Genomic DNA, 24,870 nt, shown 5'->3' with positions numbered 1-24,870 from the left:
AAACAAGTCTTTTTAAACTAAGCACAAATGAAAACCAAGGCACTGGATCAAATAAGACTAGAAGGTGCAACATTTGATTTCTGTATCACATTTGAAGTTTTCACTCCAGTTGCAATTATAGATAAAAAATATTATATTCTTAGAGCTTTAGAAGAACAGAATGTGTAATTCAGAAAATGCATCAACTGATCCACTTCCCACCAGTGAACTCTGCAATATGGCACATATTCATAGATAAACAAACTAAAATTATATTTTTATTTACAATGCAATAAGGAAAATATTATTAAAATATTTTACAGTCCTTTTAATTGCTAATTATATTAATCATTAATGTAAAGACTTAAGTTTTCTGAAACAGCTGCATTGGGAAAAAAAAAAAGAAAATTGATGTAATAGGAATTATGCACTACAGCAGCAATGTTTTTAGGTCATATACAAGTAACATTACTGATTCTTGGATCACTCCTTGAGGAATGAGTAGTAGCCAGAGCAAACAAGTTTGGTCTGAAAAAAAAGGAAGGCCAGATAACCCTTACATTTAAGGTAAAAATAGCAGTGTTTGTGACTTACTGCTATTTGCAGCCAGTATAAATATGCAGCACATTCATGCACAAACTGAAAAGTCAGGAAGATCCCTCACAGAGAACTGCTCCAGGTTTACAGAGCACAAGAGAAAGATGTGTATCATCCTTGCAGGCACACCCTACCCTACACTGCACACATCTGTTGAACATCTGTATCTGGCTGCTCACATTTTCATAAGAGTATGGAAAAAAAGTTCTTGTAATAAAAATATTCAATGAAGTAGAATAAAATCAAAGTTTAACACATACAAATTATTTTAACAGATTACAGAGATGTTTAGTATGAAACTTTTTCAAGCACTACAGCACAGATGTGCTAGAGCATGTCATAGGCAGCTGGCAAAGAGGAATAAAAGGTATTTGCACCTATCATGTACAGATGTGTAAAAAACTCACCACACATCTCTTCCTCAATCACTTAGAAACCATCTGATGTGCTAGTTAATGATTCCCCTCTCTCCACTTCATTCTTCAGACATAAAGGGGTCCCATTTAACATAATCACTTAATAACAGCAAAGTGATGGGTATCAGAACTCTAATTCTTCTAATATTTGCAAAATCCAGCTCTTTGTAATAATAATAACACCATGATAGCAAACTGTAAAACTGTGTAATTATACTTTAATTGTATTGTGAGGCATGCATTAATCACAAAGTTTAAGTACCAAGGATGGAATTATAATAATTCTGTAAAACAAATTTAAGCTAGCTAAGTAGGTCAGAACCACTAGCATGCAACAGGAGACCTCTGGGAATTTATCAGTTAATGGCTATTTATGTGCAAATGAGTGCCCTCCAACCCTCCCAAATCCTGTGTAGCTGAAGGGTATTTCTGTTAACCAGGAGCATGCTTAACTGCTGAGGCATAAATTAAACCATTTATTGGAATGATTTTAATTCTTCTCTCCCCCCACCCACTCTTACTACTCCCCTCCACCCTCACTAGCAGCACAATTTACAGTATTAATTTACATGGAGATAGGATTCCTGAAGATTTTTCAGAAATTACTCTGTTTCAAGAAAGAGCAGGAAAAAGAGAACGGGGAAAAAAAGAGCGAGAGACAAACTTTTAGTAAGAGACAGTAGCAATGCTACACTTAATCTTCAAATCTTGGCAGGTGGAGCTGTTAGAAATTCCACAGGCTCAGTATCACAGCAGTGCAGAGGAAACACTTTTGTAACGAACTTCAATGAAATTAAATTCTGTTTTACTTCCTCACAGAATCACAGAACCTTTTAGGTTAGAAAGACCTTTAAGATCATCAAGTCCAAACATTAACCCAGCTCTGCCAAGTCCACCAGTAAACTATTTCCCCAAGTGCCACATCTCCTGCTTTTAAATTCCTCCTGGGCAGCCTGTCCCAGTGCTTGACAACCCTTTCCATGAAGAACTTTTTCCTAATACCCAATCAAAACTTTCCCTGGTGCAACTTGATGCCATTTTCTTATCTCACAGTCCAAATTTGGAGAAGACAATGAAGCTCAAGGGGGACTGCATCCACAGTATTTTCTGTCGTAACATTCAGACTGTACACATATCAAAGGTTTTCTTTCAGGAAAGAAAACAACAAAAATTTCTTGGCTGCAAGAAAAGAACACCTTCAATTTTTGAGTTGACTTGGAAAAAGCTAGTAATTTTTCATGTCTTGGGAAAATAGATACCTTTACAAACTACTTGGAATCAAGATGTATTGAATTTTCACTGTGATGTAAAATGGGGATGATTTACAGACAATATAAATGATTTCTCAACACTTATAATCATAGCAGTAATTCAGTACAGCAAGGCAAGATAATGTAAGCATAACTTCAAGATTCACTTTTAGGCTTAAAATTTCCTATGCTTGGGATTTCTTTCTTTTCCTAAGTTCATGCACACATATTCTTGCAAAGCCTAGGGTCTCAGGATAAAAAAACAGCAAAAATCTGATTATCCTAGCATCAATTAACCACAGCTCCCTGTTACCCTAAATAGGGTCACATCTCCCCAGTGCCTAATAATTATATTGTAAAATCCCTTGATTGTCTGAATATATTCACTCTCCCTATGATGTTTGGATGATCATGGTTGTGTTACAGTTAATTATTATTTAAGACATGATTGCACTACATTACCCTTTCTGATGCCATCTTGGCACCTAATACAAAAGCCCACATAAATGTAACACACTGGACAAATACACACAGTTTTCCCTCATCAATTCAAGCTGTTGTAGATACCCTTTAATATAAATAATGTGAATCAGAGGTATTCCCTAGGAGCAAATCTTTAGCAGCTCTAAAATATTTTTAATTGGCAGATATGTGGAACACTTACTGAAGTATTTCCAAAGGCACATCTCCAATAGCTAAACAATATATTCACGTCCAGAAAAACAAAAGAATATCAACAAAAATACTCTGTTTACTCTCAGGGTTGACTTTTGTAAGGAAAACAAGATAGCAAAAAGTGGTAGAAGGAAACCTCATTGTCCTGGCAAGCACATCTGTACTTGCCTGTTCTTCCCTTCTCCTGCCCCTCAGTGAAGGTTGACACATCCCTGGCAGCAGGATGCTCCTGCTGTGTGCGTAATGGCTGCTGTGACGTCCAGAAAAACAAAAGAATATCAACAAAAATACTCTGTTTACTCTCAGGGTTGACTTTTGTAAGGAAAACAAGATAGCAAAAAGTGGTAGAAGGAAACCTCATTGTCCTGGCAAGCACATCTGTACTTGCCTGTTCTTCCCTTCTCCTGCCCCTCAGTGAAGGTTGACACATCCCTGGCAGCAGGATGCTCCTGCTGTGTGCTGCTGTAATGGCTGCTGTAGCTGCCTGTGCAGCCCCTGCATTACCACAGAGAGGGCCAGGAGCTTTCTGCCTCTTAACACAGATTTGCAAGCATGCACATTATACCAGACACTTCATACAACTCTTTGATAACAGCCAAAAATTAATGAATGAACAGAACTATCTGACCAAAAATAAGTTCACGCCTGGATTTTCAGAAGCATTATCATGTGCATTATCAGAGCCTGTGACAAACCCATGCTTACCTCCCCCTTCCCTACAGTGAGGGGCTGCAGCCTCGATTACGTCTGTACCTTACAGTCATTGGCAGGGTGTCAGTATTGCCCTCAGGCTTTAATTAACCCCAATTAGAGATAAACAGGGCCTTCTGGTTATGAAAGAGTGAACAGACAGCATCTTCAGCTTATCAGACAACTATGTAAACCACAAATTGATTTTACCTTTCTCTACCTGCTCCTTCCAAAAAAAAAAAATGTTAGGAAGAGGTCCCCACAAGATCCTGAGATGATGCACAATGAACTTGTTTCAGAGCATGCCTTCTTCTTTCCAGTTTGTTTTTAGGGAGGATATATATGGTGGCCTACTATTTTGGGCTCATTTCCCATTAAACACATTTTCACTGTCCCTGTTTTAGTGCCACTGTAAAGAAAGCTGGAGCATTTAGCCACTGGCAATTAATGACACTTGGACTTGCTCCAAGCCAAATAAAACATGGCAATGCACATCTACATGCCCTGTATCAATGCCTAAAAAAGCATCTGTGAAGTGATTTTCTAGACAGATTTCAAGACTCAAACACTCATCACCCTTTTCAGCAGGGCCACTGTCCAGTGCATACAGTAGCAGCCATCTTTACACTCCCACCTCAGAAATTCCAAGAACAAGTAGGCTACAGTAGCACTAAACAGGTTCAATTTTTCTCCCTCAACTGAACAGGGAAATTTTAAAAATACCTAAAAAAATAAAATAATTAAGTTTGGTTCCACAAGACTCTCTTGAAGTCTGCAAAAGTGCTACATTTGCAGCCTACCCTAAATAACCACTTTAAACTTCTGTCCAAAATTAACCAATCCTGTTTTCAGTAGCAAGAAGAACAGCAGAAAACCTGTAACATTCTTTTACATACTGGCTAAGTTCAAGCATGTCTCCCCTCAATTCTTCCTAGCTGAAATCACTTCCAAACTTATACAAACTGCCTACTCTAGTCATTAATTTCTGTGACTCTCTCTGATTTTCAATTTATACATAAATATTTTGTAAAATGACATATCCAGAACTGCATACAGAACAATGCAGCTAAAGACAGAATAAGCTGCTCTTCTCACCTGCAGGAGTTTTATTACCACATTTCACAACAATATTTAGGGTTTGTTGTTTTTTTTTTTTCCCTGAAGTCACATTAGGTTCTGCTTTGTAATATCACACAGTCTGTGTGCATAAAAAAGTCACTGTTAAAAGTTAGTTAGCCAATAGATATCAGTCAAATTTCAGACTTTCTTGCAGATACTATGGTCTTAGAAACTCACATAAATAAAGATGCTGTAAACAGAGGTGAAAGCATAAGTACCAGGTACACTCCTTGCAAGATACAAGGGAATCCACTTCACAATTTCAATTCAAAAACAATTCCAGCTTTTCCCCTTGCACTGTGCTGGGTGCAACTGTGCTGGTGCAGGGACAACACTGGACCTTGCAGGAATCTGTGCTGAGCAGGCAGGCAGCAAAGTCTACAAGCAAAGGCAGAAATGGGGTAAGAGCAATGGCAGCTCTACAAGCAAAGGCAGAAATGGGGTAAGAGCAGCTTTTACCAAGCTCACTTCAACCAAGCCCAGATGTGGAGATCCCGTTTCTCTCACCTCCCGGTACTTTGACAATACGGCTGCAAGTCAAGCATTCCATGTTCTATTTCCAAGTGTTCTTCCTAATTTCAGTACTTGGCCTTCACTATTTCCTCTTGTTGATAGTAATTTATTTCAAAGTAATTTTAAATTCTGGCTTTGTTTTCCATTTGAACACAGGGAAATACCCTCTAATTTCTGGCTACATACAAATTCAAACCTTGATTTTTTTTCATCTAGTATAACTCCTTCCACTAAACAGTTCTTCATTTTCAGTGATCTGAACAAATGCCATTAAACACTGATAATACTAAGATCACACAAGTAACACTGAAGCATTGCACTACTGATGATTTTTGTGGAAAATTCTCTCATTCCCATAGAGTCACACAATTTTACAGAAAAATTGTTTGTACTTTTAAGGCTGTTTTCTTTTTTTCTGCCCTTTTTATTTTTTTTTTTTTTTTTTTGCTTAGGATACCCAGGAATGAGTACACTAGAAGTTGTTTATGTCCAAGAAAAAATTCAATCATAAGCAAAAGCATCCTAGGGGATGAAGAATCAAACAGCACATACCCAGAAAAACACTAAAGAGTAAACAGAAAACACAACGTATTGAGATTCATCCCCTTTCTTCACTTGGTCATTGCCTTCAAGAAAACACACCAAATTGTTTTTGCTGTTTAGTCAGCCTCAGAAGTTGGTAGCAAGAGTTGATGCTGGTAGGTTACAGCTGTCAGTAACAGAATCTGAAACAAATTTGGAAAAAAAACAAGTGGCTATTTCTTGTCACTGTAGCTATTACCCAGTTGCCCAAGTATGAATGAGGGTAGGGGGAACAAAACCCAAAAGCTTATTCTACTGAACCACTGAACTGAATCTTTCAGAACAGCACAAAGTGCTTCAATCTATGTTGTCTTGTCCAGCACCCAGCAGGTGCTTTCCCTGCTTTACCCAGTTACCAAAGTATGAATGAGGGTAGGGGGAACAAAACCCAAAAGCTTATTCTACTGAACCACTGAACTGAATCTTTCAGAACAGCACAAAGTGCTTCAATCTATGTTGTCCTGTCCAGCACCCAGCAGGTGCTTTCCCTTTCATTTTCCTCCATTAAGACAAGTACGTTTATCTGTTTGGTTAGCATAAGGATTCTCCTTGGAGTTGGTTCAGATTTTTCCCTCCACTTTAAAGGTCAACTTTCTTTAAAACACATAGGCACAAATTAATTCTCCTCTCCAGAGAGATCAACTCCCATCTCAGGGGCGAGCAATGGAGAGAAGAGCACAAAGGGAAATATTCTGGGTGAAGCAGAGCCAGAAGTGTCTGGTTCAGTGCACATAATTGACTCGTCTAAACATTCTTGACACATCCAAGACAGGGGCTTGCCGCTGTCCCAAAATGTGCGCTTGCTATTTAATCAGTCAGGTTTCTGATTCTCCGCTGAGAGCCCAGAAAGGCCGGGCGCGGCCGGGCAGGCAGGGCCCCGGGCCGGAGCCAGCGCCCGTGGCCGCTCCGGGCTCCGCAGGCTGTCAGTAGGAGGCAGCATTGGCTCTGCCAGCAGCGCCTCCGCGCCGCAAAGTACTTGGGAGCGGGCTTCATTCTTCTGTCATTATATAAGCAAGATGACACTGTTCTCTAATCCAGCCAAAGCTGATAAGTACCATCAACCTGTCACTTCCTACATTTCAAATTCTAACATTGCAGCATCAAAGAGTTTTTACATTTCGATTTCTTTTGCTGGCAGCGGTCGGTAGCCTCTCATTCTCCCACGGTGTTCTAATGCAGCATTTGCACACCGGGGTTACTCCCAGCCTGAATAGCAGGTCATCCCCTACTCACTGAGCTCATCTGCGGCCCATGTGCTAGGCAATTTAGATCCAATCAGCCCTTATTTAGCTCAAGAGTAATGAGCAGCATAGTGACACAGACTTAAGCCTGACCCTCAGGACACTGCTCATCAAGCAGTAAAACTGTGACAAAATCATTCATCTTCCACCCGCTGGCAAGAAATAATACTCGCACTCACTGTATTACTTTTTCAAGACACAGGAAAAAAAAAAGGTCCTGAATTTTCATGATGTGAGACATTAATTTGCAGAAAGCTGAATTCCCTTAAACCCCCCTGTTGCTATGAGCTCACCAGGGGGAAATAGGCCTTAGGAGACTGAAATGGAATAAAGAAAATTGCTTCAGCTTTCTGTTCATTTTAAATAAGCCTTAAATCTGACATGAGATATCCTAAAGAGAGAAGAAATATAGATCTTGTAAGGTAACGAAGAAACAATCAAAATTAAGAGATTAGAAGGCTAGTTGCATATAATGATTTTATTGGCAAAAATATTTCTTTTGTTTAACATCCACAACAAAAAAAAACCCACTCCATATGAAAAGCCATTTTCACACCTCATGTGAAGAATAAAAGGAAAACCAAGATGAAAGTTAATTTAGGGAAAATAGTTTCAGAAGTGAGACACTTCCATCAGAAAACAAATCTGTGCTTTATGTCCTTCAGGGAGCACATATTTCTCTAAACAACTGCAGGGTCCCAAGCAGCAGGTTCTCAGTACACCTGGATATGGTTTTACTCTTTTTTTTCATGGATTTACTCTTTCACAACAGAAGCCTTGTACTGTTGTCAGGTAGGCTACAGAAAGCTTATGTGGATTAATTTTTGGAAGATAAAATGGATACAATGGAACAAAAAAGTGTTTCCATCTGTAGCACAGGGGATTGAACTGTGTATCTTCATGATTCATGTCTAAGTACTAGACTTGAGTGAATTTCTTTAGCTTTGGGTGTCTACCAAGACTGACTTTTTCTGGGTATCAGCAATTAGAAGGTTACTTGATAGATTTTAATGTTTCAATTTGACTTAAAGTGATTCTAGAATAGAATAGTGGAATAGAATATTCTATTATAACATTCTATTATAATACAAGGGATATAAAATGACCATCTAGTCCAGCTGCCTAAGTAGTACAGAGCTGACCAAGAGTTAAAGCAAATTAGTAAGTGTGTTGTCCAATTGCCTCCTAAACACTGACACGCTTGGGGTAACAACCAGTTCTCTAGAAAGTTTGTTCCAGTGCCTGATCATTCTCTCAGTACAGAAATGCTTCCTGATGTCCAGCCTAAGTCCTCTCCTGGTGCAGGTTTGAAGCACTGCCACATGTCCTATTATTGGAGCCCTGGAAGAAGAGCTCAGCACCTCCCTCTCCACTTCCCCTTCTCAGGAATCTGTAGAGAGCAATGCCTCAGCCTCCTTTTTTCAAAACCAGACAAGCCTTAAAACCTCAGCCACTCCTCACAGGACATGCCTTCCAGCCTTGCTGCCCTCTAAGGCAGATGCTTTCTATTACATCCTAAATTTCAATGTGAAATTAAAGTTAATTAATTGTTTAACTTTCATATGTCTACCTAATGATTCAAGAAAATGGGCACTGAGAAGGGGAAGTGAAAATTCTTGCAAACCTAAACCAACCAGTGACAGACATATACAGGAACTTTCTATATGCAAAGTATTTAGGGACACATTTCCAGTGCATGCTGCTGCTTCATTTCATTTCTTTACACAGTAATACTCTCAGAGCAGAGGAGAAACAATCAAAACATACATTAGTTTTAGCTAGTCAACTTTGAAGGTCAGAATACAAGGGACAGATTTGTAAAACATTATTTTAGTCTCCAATAAAAACCTGAAAAAATACCTCAAATCCCACAAAATAAGAAGAACAGAAAATTCAGTGTTAATTACCAGAGCCACACCCTAAGGCAACAACTGTAGCTAAAATCACACACTATTGGCTCAGAAGGTGGTAACAGATTATTTTTACAGATTTAGACACAGGAAACCTCAAAATGCTGCTATATTCTTAATCTGTGTTTGCTTCTCATTAGAGCACTTAGAGACTAGATTTTCATTACACTCCTTTAAACACCAGTTTTGTTAATGGATTACCTGAACTTCAAAAACACCAGCAAAAATACTTTAAAAGACAGGTCAAGCATAGGAAGGCAAGCTTGCTCCCCAAGCATATCCTATTTGTTGCAAAGTAAAAAAAGGAAGGATTTATTTCCTTTTTTTCACACAGGTGAACAAAGTTCACAGCAACTTTTAGTGGTCATTCATTAAGCCTGGGAGATCTTAGAGCTCAACTAACATCTTCTGACTCTCAGTTCAGCGGCTTAGTCACAGAGTTGCCTTCCGTGCTTATCAGGACATCGCAGCTGGTAGCTCTAAATATCCTCACAGGATGGGATGGGTAAGCAAAGACTCACGATCTTCCAAACTCTTCTGAATACAGTTTTCAGAAGCTCAACATCAGAAAAAAGCTTTTACAAAGACTAACACTATAACCCCTGAGGGGGAAGAAAAGAAGGAGGGTGGACCTTTCTATTCTCCTCCTGAGCTTATCTACTGACTTACACAGTGACAGAGGGGGGGAAGAGATGCTTCTGTTGGTCTCGAAAAAGCTTCCCACAGGCTGTTTTGATGGCAAGTATAACTCAAAAAAAATTACAAATGACTGTACATTTCCATAGCAAAGATATACTGGATAATCCATTCCTATTGTGGTTTCTCTCACAACCTCAAGGCTAAACACACTCAAACAGATAGAAACATTCAGTTCTCCTGTTACCCATGGCCCATTTATTAATGTAACTTTCTACTGGAGACAGTTTACTTCATCAATATTGCTGTAAGAGCTTATAAAATTTACACATTGAAATTTTAAAAAATTAGCAAAAAAGTATAAATGGGCACCAATGCATAAAAACGGTTTTCAAAGTAAAATTACCACTTATTATGGTGTTAGGTTAGTGGTACTTCTCATTTCTCCTACAGGAAGCAGTACCAAGTTTCCATGAAACCAGGCAAAGATCTTTGGAGCACGGCAGGGTATCTACTCACATTTTATAGTCCTGTAACTCTGTGCTAACACTCAACAAAACCCAAATGCCAGGATGACAATAATAAGAGAAAGCTCATGTCAAAGCAATACCCCATTACAATACAAGACATTTTACCATGTTTCAAACACTTCTTTTAAGTATAACATATTGCAGTGCCAGCTCCTACAGCCAATTTCTCTGAGCCTTGTATCCACTTCTGCAGCAAGTTCTGTCAAATCTATTTAATGCCTGTATTTTTATTAACCTAGGGCTTCTTTTCGTGCCACAAGGCACTTAGATGACAGATAGTGCTAGAGATTTGAAACAAATGAAAGCACACATGGGCAAACATCCCGCATTTACCTTTCAGTAAAAAAAAAAGAAAATAAAACCAAAACAATAAGAATTTTAAACCATTGTTTAAAAACAGGGAAAAAAAGGAAAAAACTTATGTCTGAACTAGAACCAGAATAAGCAAACATAGGAAGGAAGCACTTCAAAATTTGATTTAGGGGAGTTTCTTGATTATTTACTGGTTTTTTTACATGCTTCTTAAAAGGAGACTGTATTAAAACACAATCTTACACTTCACTGTGAATCTTACTATGAAGATCAAATACTTGCAAGTGCCAGCAAGTAGCATTTGATTCCAATTACCCACTCACCATGTATCAAAAACTGATAAAAATGAATTCTCCTGCCAAGACATAGTTCTATTTAAATATATAGATCCCAAAATAATCAAAATGGTAACAATCAATAAAAAAATTGGTTTAAGAAATCTTATTTAAAAGAGTCTAACCATAGGTAAATATAACAATCAAAAGCTACCAATACTTTTCTAGAAGACAAGAAAAAGCTGGAAAGGGTTATTTTAAAACATTGTGGTGTAAAAATAGTGAAAGTGGGGGTCTCTTTTCAGATGCTTTTTAAGAAAAAAACAAAGAAAGAGAACAAGTGCACTTTCAAATCCTTGTATGCCAAGTTTTAGCCCAGAGCAAGATTTCACTGCTATGTTACAAACCCTTGAAAATAAAGGTTTATAATGGAAATGCTGACAGACCCTTAACCACAGCAGCATGAATAGCTGTAATTAAAGAAGAGCTTTTGGCTACACCTCACTCTGACAATGAAAGACTAGAATTTTTACAATATCCTCAAATAAAAACAACTGGGAAACCTGGAATGAGATTCCAGCAATCCAACAAGATATGTTAAAGGGGACTGCTAAAACTATTTGACATTTTAAGCTTTAAATATTGAGGCACTTAGTTAACACAACCAAGTCAGTATTTTCATAATGCTACTTAATCAGCAATAAAGAATGCTCCTGTGAGCCATCATCTGGGGTTAACAGAAAGTAACATATGAAGTTATTATTTCCTAACAGCCTAGAGGGAGCTGCTTGTCTCTTTAATCAGTGATCTCACTTCCTTCCTACCTGTAAATTCCCTGTCATACAGTTATAAAATTATTAAGAGTGCAGTGTACAGAAAAATTATATTTATGAAAGGCTTACTATCTTATATCAGCCTGGATTTTAAAAACAAGCATTTCATCCTTTTCTGAGTTCGACAACAGACCCGGCATAATGTCTGGTCAATTCAGTAACATTCTAGCATCTGATTAGCACAAAGTCATCCATATCTTCTGAACCAAAAAAAAATGTTTTAGTGTTGTTTTATTTGCATAGCAACAGAGGACTGACTGTTTTCAGTAAGTCTGTCAAAGCAGGAGAATCACTAACATTTTCCTGTTCCATACAACTCAAAGATCAAAGTGTTTCATAAGTGTTGAGGAATTTGGTTCCTCTGAAGATAGGATAAACTGGGTGGTAACAGTAACCAAATGTATAAAGACAGAAACTGAAATAACTGTTAAAAGCAAGGCTAAAAATCTATCTCCTACCACTTACTATTTGAGCATATTGGTAATTCACAAATTTCAGAATAATTACTTTTTGTAAAAAAAGCTACTAATACTGTCCTGTACCTTGTCTGTGATGACCTGAGAAGTCTAGATTGAACTTCCATGCCCTCTTCTCTGTGTTACAAGAGGGCCACATAAGCCCCAGTCCTGGAAAGCTTAAAAATAATACCAAGTTATAAAATAGGCAATTTTTTCACCAGTCTAAAATTTCTCCCTATTTCATCTTTAAAAACAACACAACAAATGCTGTGTATTAGCTAATAGAGAAAATGTCAAAGTATTTTTGAAGTCTCCAATTTATTCCAGGAAATACATTCAGTTGCACTGAAATAATAAATAATAAATCAACTAAACTTAGTTTTGTGCTTCATCTTTTTTCAAAAGACTGCCTGAAAAACAGTTGTCTTTGGATCTATAAGCTATTGACAGCTGCAGTCAAACTACTAGACAATAACAAAGAACCTAGTTAAAGAGAGATCTTGCATATGGGCCTCAGTATTCCTATTATGCACTCTTCCACAGCTCTTTACACATATTTCAGTCTTGCACATTTGAAGTAATGGCAGATCAATAGATACCTCTTAATATCTTATGAAAAAAAAAGCAGTTTGGGCTTCAAACTGGAGGACTGCTTCTCAAAGGCATCAGTAGGCAAAAAAATATGCTTATTGAAGGGCACTGTGGCTGTTGAAAAATGAACTAGTACATCAAAGCAAAAACTGCTTGAAAGTGGTAAGATATGATTTCCTTCTTTCCTATCGAACCCCAGACAAGTATTTAAATCTCCCTAACTGTAGTATTTGAATGCAACCTTGGTAAAAGAGAAAAAAAAAAGAGAATGAGAAGTTGGCAAAATGAATATATTCAATGAAGAAACAAAAACAAAAGAACAACACCCCCCCAATTAATTAACACAGACAATAATATCCAAATTTCCTGTACCACAGAAAAGATTATATTGTCTGAAATAGAAGCAACTGGATGACTTACTAAGACACGCTGATTAATTACAAAACATCATGATGTCAAACCTAATCTCCTGAAACAGCAAGGAAACATTTCAAAGATTCTATATGCACTAAAGTATTGGTGGATTTTGAAATTTAACATATCATTCATAGCCCTTCAGAGATTTCTCTTTCCATTTACTCAATTCTGGTAAAAAAATTAATAGGAACTACAGTTTAACTCTAAAAACAAAATGTTAGTTTAAATCCACAATTTAACTAAATAACTTACCGAAGTCTGGCTAGAACAACCTGAAGAAAATTCAGGACCATGCTCAGCTCAGCTCCTCGACATGCAGGCAGCAGCATAGTAAAGCCATCATTTAGCAACTTTTCCTCAGAAAGGCTCAAGTAGCAGCTGGTCTCAAACACTTCCTGGACACCATCAATGTAGGTTGATAGTAGAGTCCAGAGATTTTGTCTCTGTGTGTAGTCATTTTTGGTTACTAAAAACTCCTTTGCCTTCTCACGGAAAGCATTTGCGATTTTCTCGGCCAGGGCACTAATGTCCATATTCTTCTCAACATAAATTAAAAGGAAAGCAAAATGACCTCTCCAGATAAGAGCTCTCCGAGCTGTGGTAATGGAGGACGGAGTCAGGAAATCCAGCAGATCCAACACCCGACTCACTATGTCTTCTGTCTCCACAATAACTGCCAGCACGAGGAACAGGCTAAAAAAGTTCTGCAGCCCCACTTCCGTCAGCTCCTGCATTCTTTTTCGATGGAACTTGGAATAAATTCTACAAAAACAAACAAACAAAACAAAAAAAAACAAACCAGGAAAGAGAAAGTTTCTAAAAGTATGCAATTTTCTATCTTTCTGAGTGACTAAAAATATATTTTCATGCTTTTAGTTTATGGTTATCCACTTCCAGTAACCCTTAAATTTTAAACACTGTTTTTTCTCGTTACTCTTATGGCAACTGGAACAAACACGCTCTTTCAGTTTCTGCTTTTGATTTGAAGCACACACTGTTTCCAACTGGAGGTGCAGCCTAACCCTTCCCTGTTATCTAACCTCTAGTACCAAGCTGAGCACAATGTTATGAGCAAACTCTCTACTCTGTCTGTGATGGATGTCCTCCACATGTGCCTTCAAATCAGTCAAGTTTAGGCCATGAGGACCCCTAGGAAAGGGAGCTGTCAAGTGGCATCTCTTTGCAGCAGCAAACCGTTCCTGTACACCAACTTCTTCCCTGGGAACTTCTTCATTTCCACCTGGAAATCAGCCACTGGTTTCTGCTATTATGTTATAGTGCTGCAGATGCAGTGATCAAAGTCTCACCTACCAAACCATCACTGCAGTAAAAGGAGATTGCTGGAAATTTCCTTTTCTCCACAGTGCTTTGCCAAAGTCTTTATCAACTTGCACTGCTCACCTATGGCATGAACAGGTTTGAAAGAAAACAGAAACTGAGGCATTTAGAAGAGAAACCTCTCTCCAGGTAGGAAGCTGTTATGAAACTCTTTCTGCATTGCTAACAGGACAATGCTCAAGTCATACACAGCTGATGGTGACAAAGCACTGCAACTTCGAAACTTTAAAGTGGTTGCCAAACAGGAAAGAGCTTACAGAGATCTTTTCTGGGACCTTTGCTTGGATGTTGACTTTTATTTTAAAATCACCATTCCTACAACAGAGGAGTAAGATGAAAATGGAATAACTTTTTGATTTTTGTGTTTGAAACTTCAGGTACATCCTTCACCTTTAATTTAAAATAAGTTCCATCTACAGTAGTTAAACATCCATAAGTGTTGTTTGCCTATTTTGTCACCTGGAAAATAGTTGGAAGTGGTGTTGAGGTTATCAAATCTAGCCACCAAAAATTACAGCAAATCCAATTAATGTTGTTTAGTAGTAAATTACTACTGACAGGCATTTATGTTTTTCATGCATCAATTAATGCTTGGTTAGCTACTGAAAACAGAGTTCATCCCAAAATCATAGCTGTAGGCTGTTAAATTTTGCTGCTTGTGTAATTGATTTTTTCAAGGTAGAAATGAAGAAAACTGGTTCAACAAACTGATGCACTGTGAGTTGTATGTTATTACTCCCCCTCTTAAATTAAGGAAAGTAATAAGTTCTAAGAGCACAAAAATGTAAGTGTTAATTTTTTTCAGTAAGAACAGAGTTGACTAATTATAATTTTTAAAAAATGCAAGACACTGATACAGACTCCAACAACATATTTGTTTCTATGTAGTTGCAGTGGCATAAAGCAAATCATTATTGACTATAAAAATTTCTGAAGCATACATAGACATTAGGCATAATGTCTATGTACATTAGGTTCTTTTCTGATAGCCAAGATAACCCTTCTTTTTTGGAAGAAAAACACCACAACTTTGTAAGGTGTGTATACCCATGGGAATTTTTTAATGTTTACTACTTGCCTACATGAAGATCTTACGAATGCTTAATAAAGTTTTAATTAATTACATTAATACTTAACAAAATCTTCTTTAAAAACTCAAAAGCCTAAACCAGAACTACTTCTGTTTTCTCTATCTAACAAAAAAAAAAATTAACAAGTCTGTACTACTCGTTACAACTGCTATCTTATTACTGTAAGAAAAGTCTTACAGATTAGTACACATCTAAAACATCACGGGTTTCATTTAGAGCATATATATTTTATGGTTTTTTTTATATCATGACTCACTGTGCTTAATTAGTATGTTCCAAGATTAAGTGAAATATTAAAATCCTCACAAAAATATTATGAGAAATTTTGAAAACCACTGAAAAGAAAATATTTAAATGAAAATGCAGGTTTAGCAAGTGTCAGTCTGTATGTTCCTGAACGACACATGGCTTGCACGCAGCTCAAACACAATTTCTGTGCTTTAATTACATTATCTGTCTGGCAACTGAGTTGTACCACTGCACTGGTTGCCAGTCTACCAAATTCCTGGCCAGTGGGATGAGGTAAATCATCCCAATCTATGGATGCCAAGGTGATTCTTGGACCCAGTTACAGCCTCAGCTGGCAACAGAAACTTCAGGGAACAACTGCTTTCTTCAAATTATGAGTCACCCTGGATCCCTCACCCCCTTTACTTTGTCATGAGCAGAGTGTCCTCTGCCTCGCATGTGGCTGGAAGGGCCCCTAACCCACTACACTTGTTACAAAGTGAGACAAACTAAATAGCATCCATACCGTCCTTTAATTTGTTTCCAAGGATGCACACCATTGTTTTCTTCTTTCATAATCCGTGCCAAAATACTGAGGAAAATGAAGTAACTGTTGCTGGAGTTGTACAGAGAAGGGACCTGCTGTTCACAGCAGCAGCGTTTCACCAGCTCAAGCATTGACAAAGAAGTCTTACTAATATTTGCCAGATCCTTCAGACCAAGCCAAGGAACCGTAAAGCAGCTGTTCTAAAAGAATCAAAGAAAACAGAAAATATTATAAATAACAATAAATGCCAATATTACAAAGGCAGTAAGATGCACTCCTTCACAGGAACAAAAGGATAAGTTCCTACCACGGCTAAAACAATAAAAATGCATTGTAACAGTGTGAAAAGTATTTTTACAAGATCTTAAACTGAGTAGTCTTTATGAAAAATAGGACTAAAATATATTATATTCAATAATTTCATAATGTAATGGACCACAATAAATTTAAATATGATTTCATTACATAAACAGCAAATTTAAGGATACTGTCATTGATTAGGTAGTTTTACACAAGTATAGCAATCAAGCTGGGCTACAGGAAAATCAAAATTAATCAGCAAAAATCAAAGACTGTCTACATGCAATTCAGCATTTTTATATATCCATCTACTTACCAGATTCTTGCTGTAATAATCCCAGAGTATGGTGACAACAGATAGGTTCAAATCCCAGAAACTACACAAAGTCAAACAGCACTGAAGATGCATTCGTAGGTGTTCCTCCAACACACCAGTCTTGAACAGGAAGTAAGACATTAATTGTAGGATACAAAAAAACCAGTACTACCAGACTATTCAAAGTAATTCCTAATATAAAATATATTTTTAATTATATACTGTTGAGTAAATGCATCTTCTAATACAAGCAATGAACCTGAAGATTCAGAAAAGCTGACAATTGCACCCTGCAAACCAGCCAATGCTGGTTCATCCAAGAATCACAGAATCATTTAGGCTGGAAGACTTCTGAAAACGTTCATAGGAAAGAAAACAGGAAATACCAAACAACTTGAACACAGTGAAGCATTCAAGTAGTAACTGTAGGATAATGAAAGTGGAATTATTCTCACCCTGATTTTGGTAACAACAAAAGAGAACTTTCATGGGAGGTAGGATATTAAGAGCTCCATGCTCTGAATTAAAATCATGTGTTGAACCCAGCCTATTTTAGGCATCTACTTTAGGGTGATAATTCCCATAAGGGCTTTATTGTCTCCATTGCCTGCAAAAGTGGTTTAATAGACCAACCTGTGTGCAGTTGTCTTAAGAGTAGACTTTTACATGTGTCAGTCAGTCTAACACCTGTAGCCCATGGCAGGGGTGTGGGAAGTAGATGACCTTTAAGGGCCTTTCCAAATATTACATGATTCTATGATTTACTCACAGTGCTACTTCTTATGACTAACTACGTCTTTTGAGTGTTTTTTTCCTGTTTTCAATGCCACACAAATGAGTCTAACTCCTTAACTTGTCTCTACCTGGCTATACATTCATGCGGAAAACTTGACTTGCTACACTTTATCACAACACTGTAAACAATTACACAATCACCTACAAGAACTTCTAACCACATCTGCCTTCGCTTCTCATGAACAATTAATGTAGGGCATATGGCTTCTAAAATGGTACATTCCTAAAACAGCTTGAAAATTGAAAAGACATTTTCAGTTGTCATAGAAAATTATAAATTCAAGACATTATGTGCAAGATACAAAACCCAATGAAATAGGAAAGTAACTTTCCAGTAAAGACTCATTAAAAATATCCAGAATAGTAATTCAAATGTAATAAAAATGCCTACAAATGAAAGGTGATATTCAAGTATTTTTAAAATATATGACATAACTATTAATTCAATAGACTTTTGAAAAAACCCCAATCTTGCACAAAAAACAAGGGACAGAACAGCTGCTCTTGTTTTTTTTATGAATAAAAGCAAGAGTCTTGATGTAAAACAAAAAAACCTGCAGCTGAACATACCTATTTCTCTAGAGGTATCTACTCAGTTACAAGGTTGCAAAAAAAAAAACAAAAAGGAAACAAAAAACCCAAAACACACACCATTCAAAAATTTCCAGAAAGAGAATGCTTAGTCTTGAAGTTGTATTTTGAATCTAGGGTTATGTTTAGGATCTAAGTCAACAAACAATTCACTTAAAATAATTCAACAATAAACACAGCAGTTGAGCAGCTTCAATTTGAACCATTATTCATCTGTCCAACCATAGTTTTAGAACAGTTTCCAAAACCAAGATAGCACTGAAGGCTTTATCTCAAATTTAATATAAAAGAATATCCAGACTTCAAATATCCCTGGGATTAATGGATTCTCTCATTGCTCTTTTGCTTAAAATGGTCTCTTGCACTGCTGGAAATACTATCAGAACTCTTGAGGTAGTCAGCTTTTAATTTATCACAGAAGGGAGGAACACCTGATACTATCAAAATGATAGTACTATCTAAACATAACATTTTTCTCTTATGACCTCCTACTGTAGTAACAAAATTGGTTTTCCTAGAAACCCAAGAAATACTTCTCTATCTCTCCTAAGGTAGAATTAAACAAAAAATACAGTGAAAGTATAACAAAATTGAGGCAGAAATGAAACACCACAAAGCATTTATTTTCTAAAATGAGAAGTCTAATAAGACAGACTGCTATTAGTTCTCACAAACTAAAAAGCTTTTGATTCTCACAATAAAACTTCATAAACACAAATTCCTCTTATACTGACAACCCATAAATCTAGTCAGTTTGATGTTGCCTAGTAGACAAATACAGTTATGGTAATACTACTACTGCAACAATTTTCATTTTGTAGTACAAAAAGAATTGTAAACCAGCTTTTTTTCTTCTTTTGGACGAGAATTCCAAACTACAGAAAAGGCAGGAAACACCTCATATAACTAGTTTCCTCAAAAATGCCCTTTTTTGCGATAGAACTGAGAGTTTTTTCACATGAGCAATTTTCAACTCTTATCTGCCTGGAATTTAAAAAGAGAGTAATTTGTGGCTGAAGAACTCAGCTGTTGGTCAACTGTTTGAAGCTGAAAGGATATATCCAAGGCAGAAGCCCACTACACTTGCCCATGTATCCATGATTGCTCCTATCTTCTCACAGGGTGCTTTTGGTTCCCATCACTCTTGATCCCATATGATGAACAGCACCTTCACATCTTTTCCTTGCTCAGCAGCAGTCTGACTAAAGGAGTTCCTGTTGGGAACAGGGCATTGGGGTGCCTCTCAACCACCTTCCCCTGGACATGCAGCACCATCTTCTAGAGGTCCTCATCACACCCAAAATCCAGCATATTACCATGCCTTAGGCTCTTCTACTGCCTGCATGTGGACCACTAACACAACAGTATTACTGAAGCTACCACAATGCTGCAGATTTAACACTAGTTAGGCATTTTTGTATCCCAACACTTAGCTGTCCTAAGGATGTTAAAGCTAACTCCAGCTTCTGCTGCTTCATGATGCTCTGTTACCCTCAGTGGCTGCAACTGAATCATCTTTTCACAGCACAGAATTTGAAGCTCACATGAAGAGACATTTACAGTCATTGGTAGGAGATTATCAATTTATCTTACAAATGTATGTTTTGCACCTTTTTCAGGTGCTTTTGAACACACAAAACTACACATACTTATTTCTTCTTCATTTCCGCCCCATTCAGTGTAAATTGCCATTCTTCTGAGCATGTAGTCTACAAGCTATATAGGGAAATTAGGGAGCAACAAGCACAAGATTATGAGGCAGATGAACATAGTACTAAATATGGTTAATTTTTAAGTTGCCATGTACCTAACAATGAAGTTCTTAACTACCAACTCCTGCCCTCTCTAGCAAACGGGCAATTCAGCACAATTATTTCTTTTAATTTATTTTGCACAACTATTGCTGTGCATCTTTAGTAGATAACAGGCTATATGCTGAAAAGGATGGCTCAGATAGGATTAACTAACAAAGTCATGCCAAGTGTTAAGAGGCAGTATCATCAATTCTGTCCTGCTGTTTATTCAAAGAGTACTATTACCAGTTTTTTCCCCACTTTTCAACGCTCCATTTCACTGTGACTTCTTGATATCTCATTACTACATATTCTGGACTGAAAAATACTTAAGAGATTCAAAAGGATAAGATGAAAGCTAGGAGTGGCCACTTGAAGCTGACAGATCAACAGAGGAGATGGACATGTCTACTGGCAAAAGAATTCTCCTTCCTAGCCACTATCAAGAAGGCTGCTGTGCAGGAACAGGATGTGTGTTTTAACAAAGTACTCCATTCACTCGTGCATGCACATATAGGAATTAATGTTCCCCAAGGAGCACTTCCCTCGGGCAGCTAACTCCATAATGCAAGAAAAAATAATGAACAAATAAAAAAAGGAAATAAACTAGATGGCTCCTTAGATGGTTGGTAATAGTTACAACCACATCTTTGGCAAATGAGAGTTTGTTTTAATTCCAACAGTGGTTGCCTTTGGAAATTAAAACACATTTGCTTCATATTACTGTGGCATGTCTGACTCAATATGCAAGTCATCTGAACTTGGCCAAATAGCTGCCTTTCTAAACTGTCTACAGTTCAATACTTTTTTTAACAGAAGCATCAAAATCTGCACATTTCAGGTATGCTCTGCTTCAAAGTAATTTTTATTCAAAATAATAAATGAAAGAAAATGGGATTGTTTTGAAGAAAAGAACATTAACTACAAATGTGTGCCTCAGGTTGCTGCCATAGAGAAGATGCAAACAGGAAGGTGGTTAATAAGCTACTCAGTTTCTATGTATCTTATCTAAATCTCTCCATTTTCTCTCAGTGAATGATAAACATCCAATAAGCAATGTCATCACTTGTAGTTTTAATGTATATGCATAGTTTGTATTTTCAGTCATATACTATAAAATCATTCAAGAAGACTTAATCTTTTAAGCTGAAAGACTACAACTACATAGCCAAGCATTAGAGTTTATGTTTAAAGTATTAACAATCTGAAAAATCATGCTATCATTTCAACTCTCCCAACAGCCACAAATATTTCCTTGTCAAAAAGTTGTAACATGTATTGTTTTGTATTCCAGCTTTAACTACAGTTGTTGCTACTCCATGAGCAAGACAGTTATAATAATGTAAAAAACTGAAAGAACTGATTCCCTTTCTGCTTTCAACAACAGAACTTTGCAGGATTTTTCTTCATTTCATACACCAAATGAAAAAATAAACATGTTTATTCTTGTCTTAAACATACACAAATAAAGAAATTATTTTTAAAGGCATTACCAATACAACATTTGCAATTTGTACCATGCAACTTCAGAGCAAATTTACAGAGCTACAATGTAACTTATTTTAAAAACTTGATGAACAGCATATTTAAAAGCATATTAAAAGGAGGTCAATTCTGACCTCTGGGCCATGAAGCATTGCATTAACAGTTCTGCAGAAAGAAAAATGATAAGGTATGAAATGAGTGCTCAGAAACTAGAACCTTATCAGTAAGAGTTTGATTCAAGCCTGTAAGACAAATTGCTCAGCAAGGCAAGTCACCTTCCCGCTGTGATGAGGATATAGCTGAATTTTCAATGCAACTGACTATCTCCTTCATCATGTCTCCTCAACTTGATATCCTTACATTCAGTATCTGATTTACATTTTCTAAGCATCCAGTTCTTATTCTGAATACATCTTGTCTAAGAAGCCATATACTACCCTTCCAGGATAATTATCTTTTTTCTTTATCTGACAATTTAGCATCAAGCACAAGCACTTTAAAGCAAGTGGAACTGCTAACAAGGAGGGAACTGTACACTGTCATAGTTTAGCTATGTCAAGGTTGTTCATTTACCAGTGATAAAAACACTACAACTCCAAAAATACACTTGTTAGCTGGACTTTGTTTCATGCACTGTCTTTTCCTGAAAGCATCTCTGACACTTTCCTTGTTCATTATTCTTTCCTTTATACACTTACTTGAGCATCAGTGGATTTTTTAAGGAGTTCCTCCACAAATTTCCAATTGGATTCCTTCTGTTTCTGAAAAATAATTATCAACATGAAATAGCATTTGTATCCCTTACAGGAAGCACTATGTAGTAACACAAAAGTAAGCAGACAAAATACTTCCAGAAATATTTGATTTTATGACAGAATACAGTAATAATCACCAAAAAGAGCTTTTCTGTTACATGAATGTAATTGATATCTGTCCTAAAAATTAGCCCTCAGAAAGCTAATAAAAATAAGAAGTATGCAACTTGAACCACTTTAGGCGACTCATTTGCAATCCCAACCTTCACTTTTAGTGGAGATGCAAAAGCATCAGCCATTTTTTATTAGCTCAAGCAGTATGCCTTACAGTTTCTTTCTTTAATGTTCTGTAAAAAAGAAGGTATAAGGAGTGATAAGGAAGAAAAGATATCATCTCACATTTTCTTGCCTTTTTTTTCATCTATTATGTAAAGTGGGAAAGAAGAGGGTAGAAGGCTTTGCAACTAAGGCCATTTTCTCAGGAGAAAAAAAAAGGCAACAAGGCCAATATACTTCCATTTCTAGGAGATTCAACAATCATCTCTTACATACAGCTAAGTATATAGCTTCTGTAGATAACTAGATGTGTGAACGTAGTACTTCCATCACTGTCCTGCCTTACTTGTTCCCTCCACTACCACAGCTGTTAAGCCTTGTACATGATTCTGCAGATAGCTGTCCTTTAAAAATCAGCATAGAATTTACAATAAAGAGAATTTTATGCTTCGATAATTGAAATATAACTACTTTCCAGCAGCAACACCATTGTGCTCCATCCTCTGCTACTGATTAAACTGGTTAATGGTGTAGCTTGGTGAGGGTTTCACACAGAACTCCAGCAAGTGCCAATATAATTTAAAAAATTTCTTTTAAAAAATGTACTAATACTCATCCAACACTATTTGACTACTTGGTGACTTTACATTTTTGCACAACAAGAAAAAAAGAATACTGAAAGACAAACAATGATAGCAAGTCACAGCCCATACACTGTTTATGGAACAAATATAAATGAAAGGACAGATCTATAGAAAGTTACACTAAAGCTGTAGATTTCATGATTCAGAAACTTGACCCGTATCAGTTAAGAAATTCCCACTGCTTCTTCCTCGTCCTGAGCTCCTCTTTCTGCCCTCATAGCTGTAGCATCCTACTGCTCAGTTGTTCTGGTACTTCTGTTTGTGGGACTCCAAGCCAGAACAGTAAATCAACACAGAGCTTTAGGAGAGGAAGAAAGAATGAAAAAGGGAACAGGGCCTGACTTAGATCACAGGAAATGGACACCAAAAATTGTGCCAGAACAGCAGAGGGCATATAATGCATAGGATTTAAGCTGTCATTGATGCCAAAGGCTCTGTATCATGAAACCAGAGCTAGCATTGTGTCAGGAAAAGACATGGCATCAACAGATAGTCAAGGAGTAAAGGCAGTACTTCAACAACAGGTAAATCCAGGAAGTGAACAATCAGCATTTCCAGACAGATCTGGCTATTATGTACATTTGATTTTTGACTGTATTTTAGAGCCTGTTATTATGTGAATACCTACACCCAGGCAACATCCTACTGCAGATTTCAAGGAAAGCTAAGGAACCGCTAAAAGGCCAGTTTTGGCAGCAATAAGTAGATATTAGAGTTATGCTAAATGTCTATGAGAACACTGAATGCTTGAATCAGCCTGCTTAGAACATGTTTTTAGCAGTACCACAGACCAAGGACACATGTTTTATACAACAGGTGTTTATTGCCAAGGTTCCAGCTTGTCTGCAGTATGCAGATCACCTTACAAGATCTTGGAGTAATCTAGGGAAAACTCCTGACACCAAGTGGGATTGATTACAGGAGTGCACCCAAGTTCAGTCCAGACTCAGGAAAGAAGGACACCAACCACCTGCTGCACTCTTTTTAGTTACAATTGTATCTATATTTAAACAGACTTTCTTCATTCAAATCCCGATAGATTTATATCCAAACTGTATTCCCTACTGCACTGGCAATATGGCACATCACCTGTTTACCATTGTTTACAATCTGTCCCTGTCAAAACATACATAGAACCTACATCTTCAACTCCAAACCGCGTGTCTTAAAACATCCTCCCTCCACCCCCAGAGAGTCCCAGAAATCAACAGAACCAGAGACCTCACAGTACACAGAAGTGCTGCTAAAACCAAAAACTTGAGCTGAGTTCGCAGGAAGAAACTTTTGCAAGAACTAACAGCTGAGTACCTGGAAAAGCCATATTAGGCTTCTTAGCTGGAAGTCCCAGTTTGCATATCTTGCCACATAGTCATTTCAGATTATTCTATTCAAAGGCAAGAATTCTTAGCCCCAAGTAACTCTGCCTATATTACCTTAGCCTACAGGATATTAAAATTGACCCCTGCAATGTTCAGAAGTGGCAAATTTTCTCATCAGGTCCCATTTGAGTTTTAAATATACAAATCCTACTTTTCAAAAGAGTGAAGTGGGACCTGAACAGGGGAATATGGAAAGAGACACGTACTGTACATTCCTCAGAACAGTCTCTAAGAAACCTGTCCAAAACTTTCTAGTTTAAAAATGTGGTTTCATGTATGTCAAATATATATTCAATATATATGAATCA

General features: G+C 37.1%; 1 protein-coding gene across 1 annotated transcript in view; it reads right to left on the bottom strand.

The window, feature by feature from the left end:
- MMS22L (MMS22 like, DNA repair protein) overlaps positions 1-24,870 on the bottom strand; it is an 89,981-nt gene that overhangs the window by 43,903 nt on the left and 21,208 nt on the right. The window contains exons 11-14 of the mRNA XM_039728627.1: positions 22,207-22,269; positions 16,845-16,964; positions 16,208-16,428; positions 13,277-13,786 (exon numbers count right to left, since the gene is read on the bottom strand). Coding sequence (XP_039584561.1) covers positions 13,277-13,786; positions 16,208-16,428; positions 16,845-16,964; positions 22,207-22,269 — 914 coding nt within the window. The remainder of the gene's footprint in view (positions 1-13,276; positions 13,787-16,207; positions 16,429-16,844; positions 16,965-22,206; positions 22,270-24,870) is intronic.

This window comes from Passer montanus, unplaced genomic scaffold (genome assembly GCF_014805655.1).
Source record: "Passer montanus isolate IOZ18808 unplaced genomic scaffold, ASM1480565v1 scaffold11, whole genome shotgun sequence".
Taxonomy (NCBI): Eukaryota; Metazoa; Chordata; class Aves; order Passeriformes; family Passeridae; genus Passer; species Passer montanus.
This window is presented reverse-complemented; position numbering and strand designations above follow the sequence as displayed.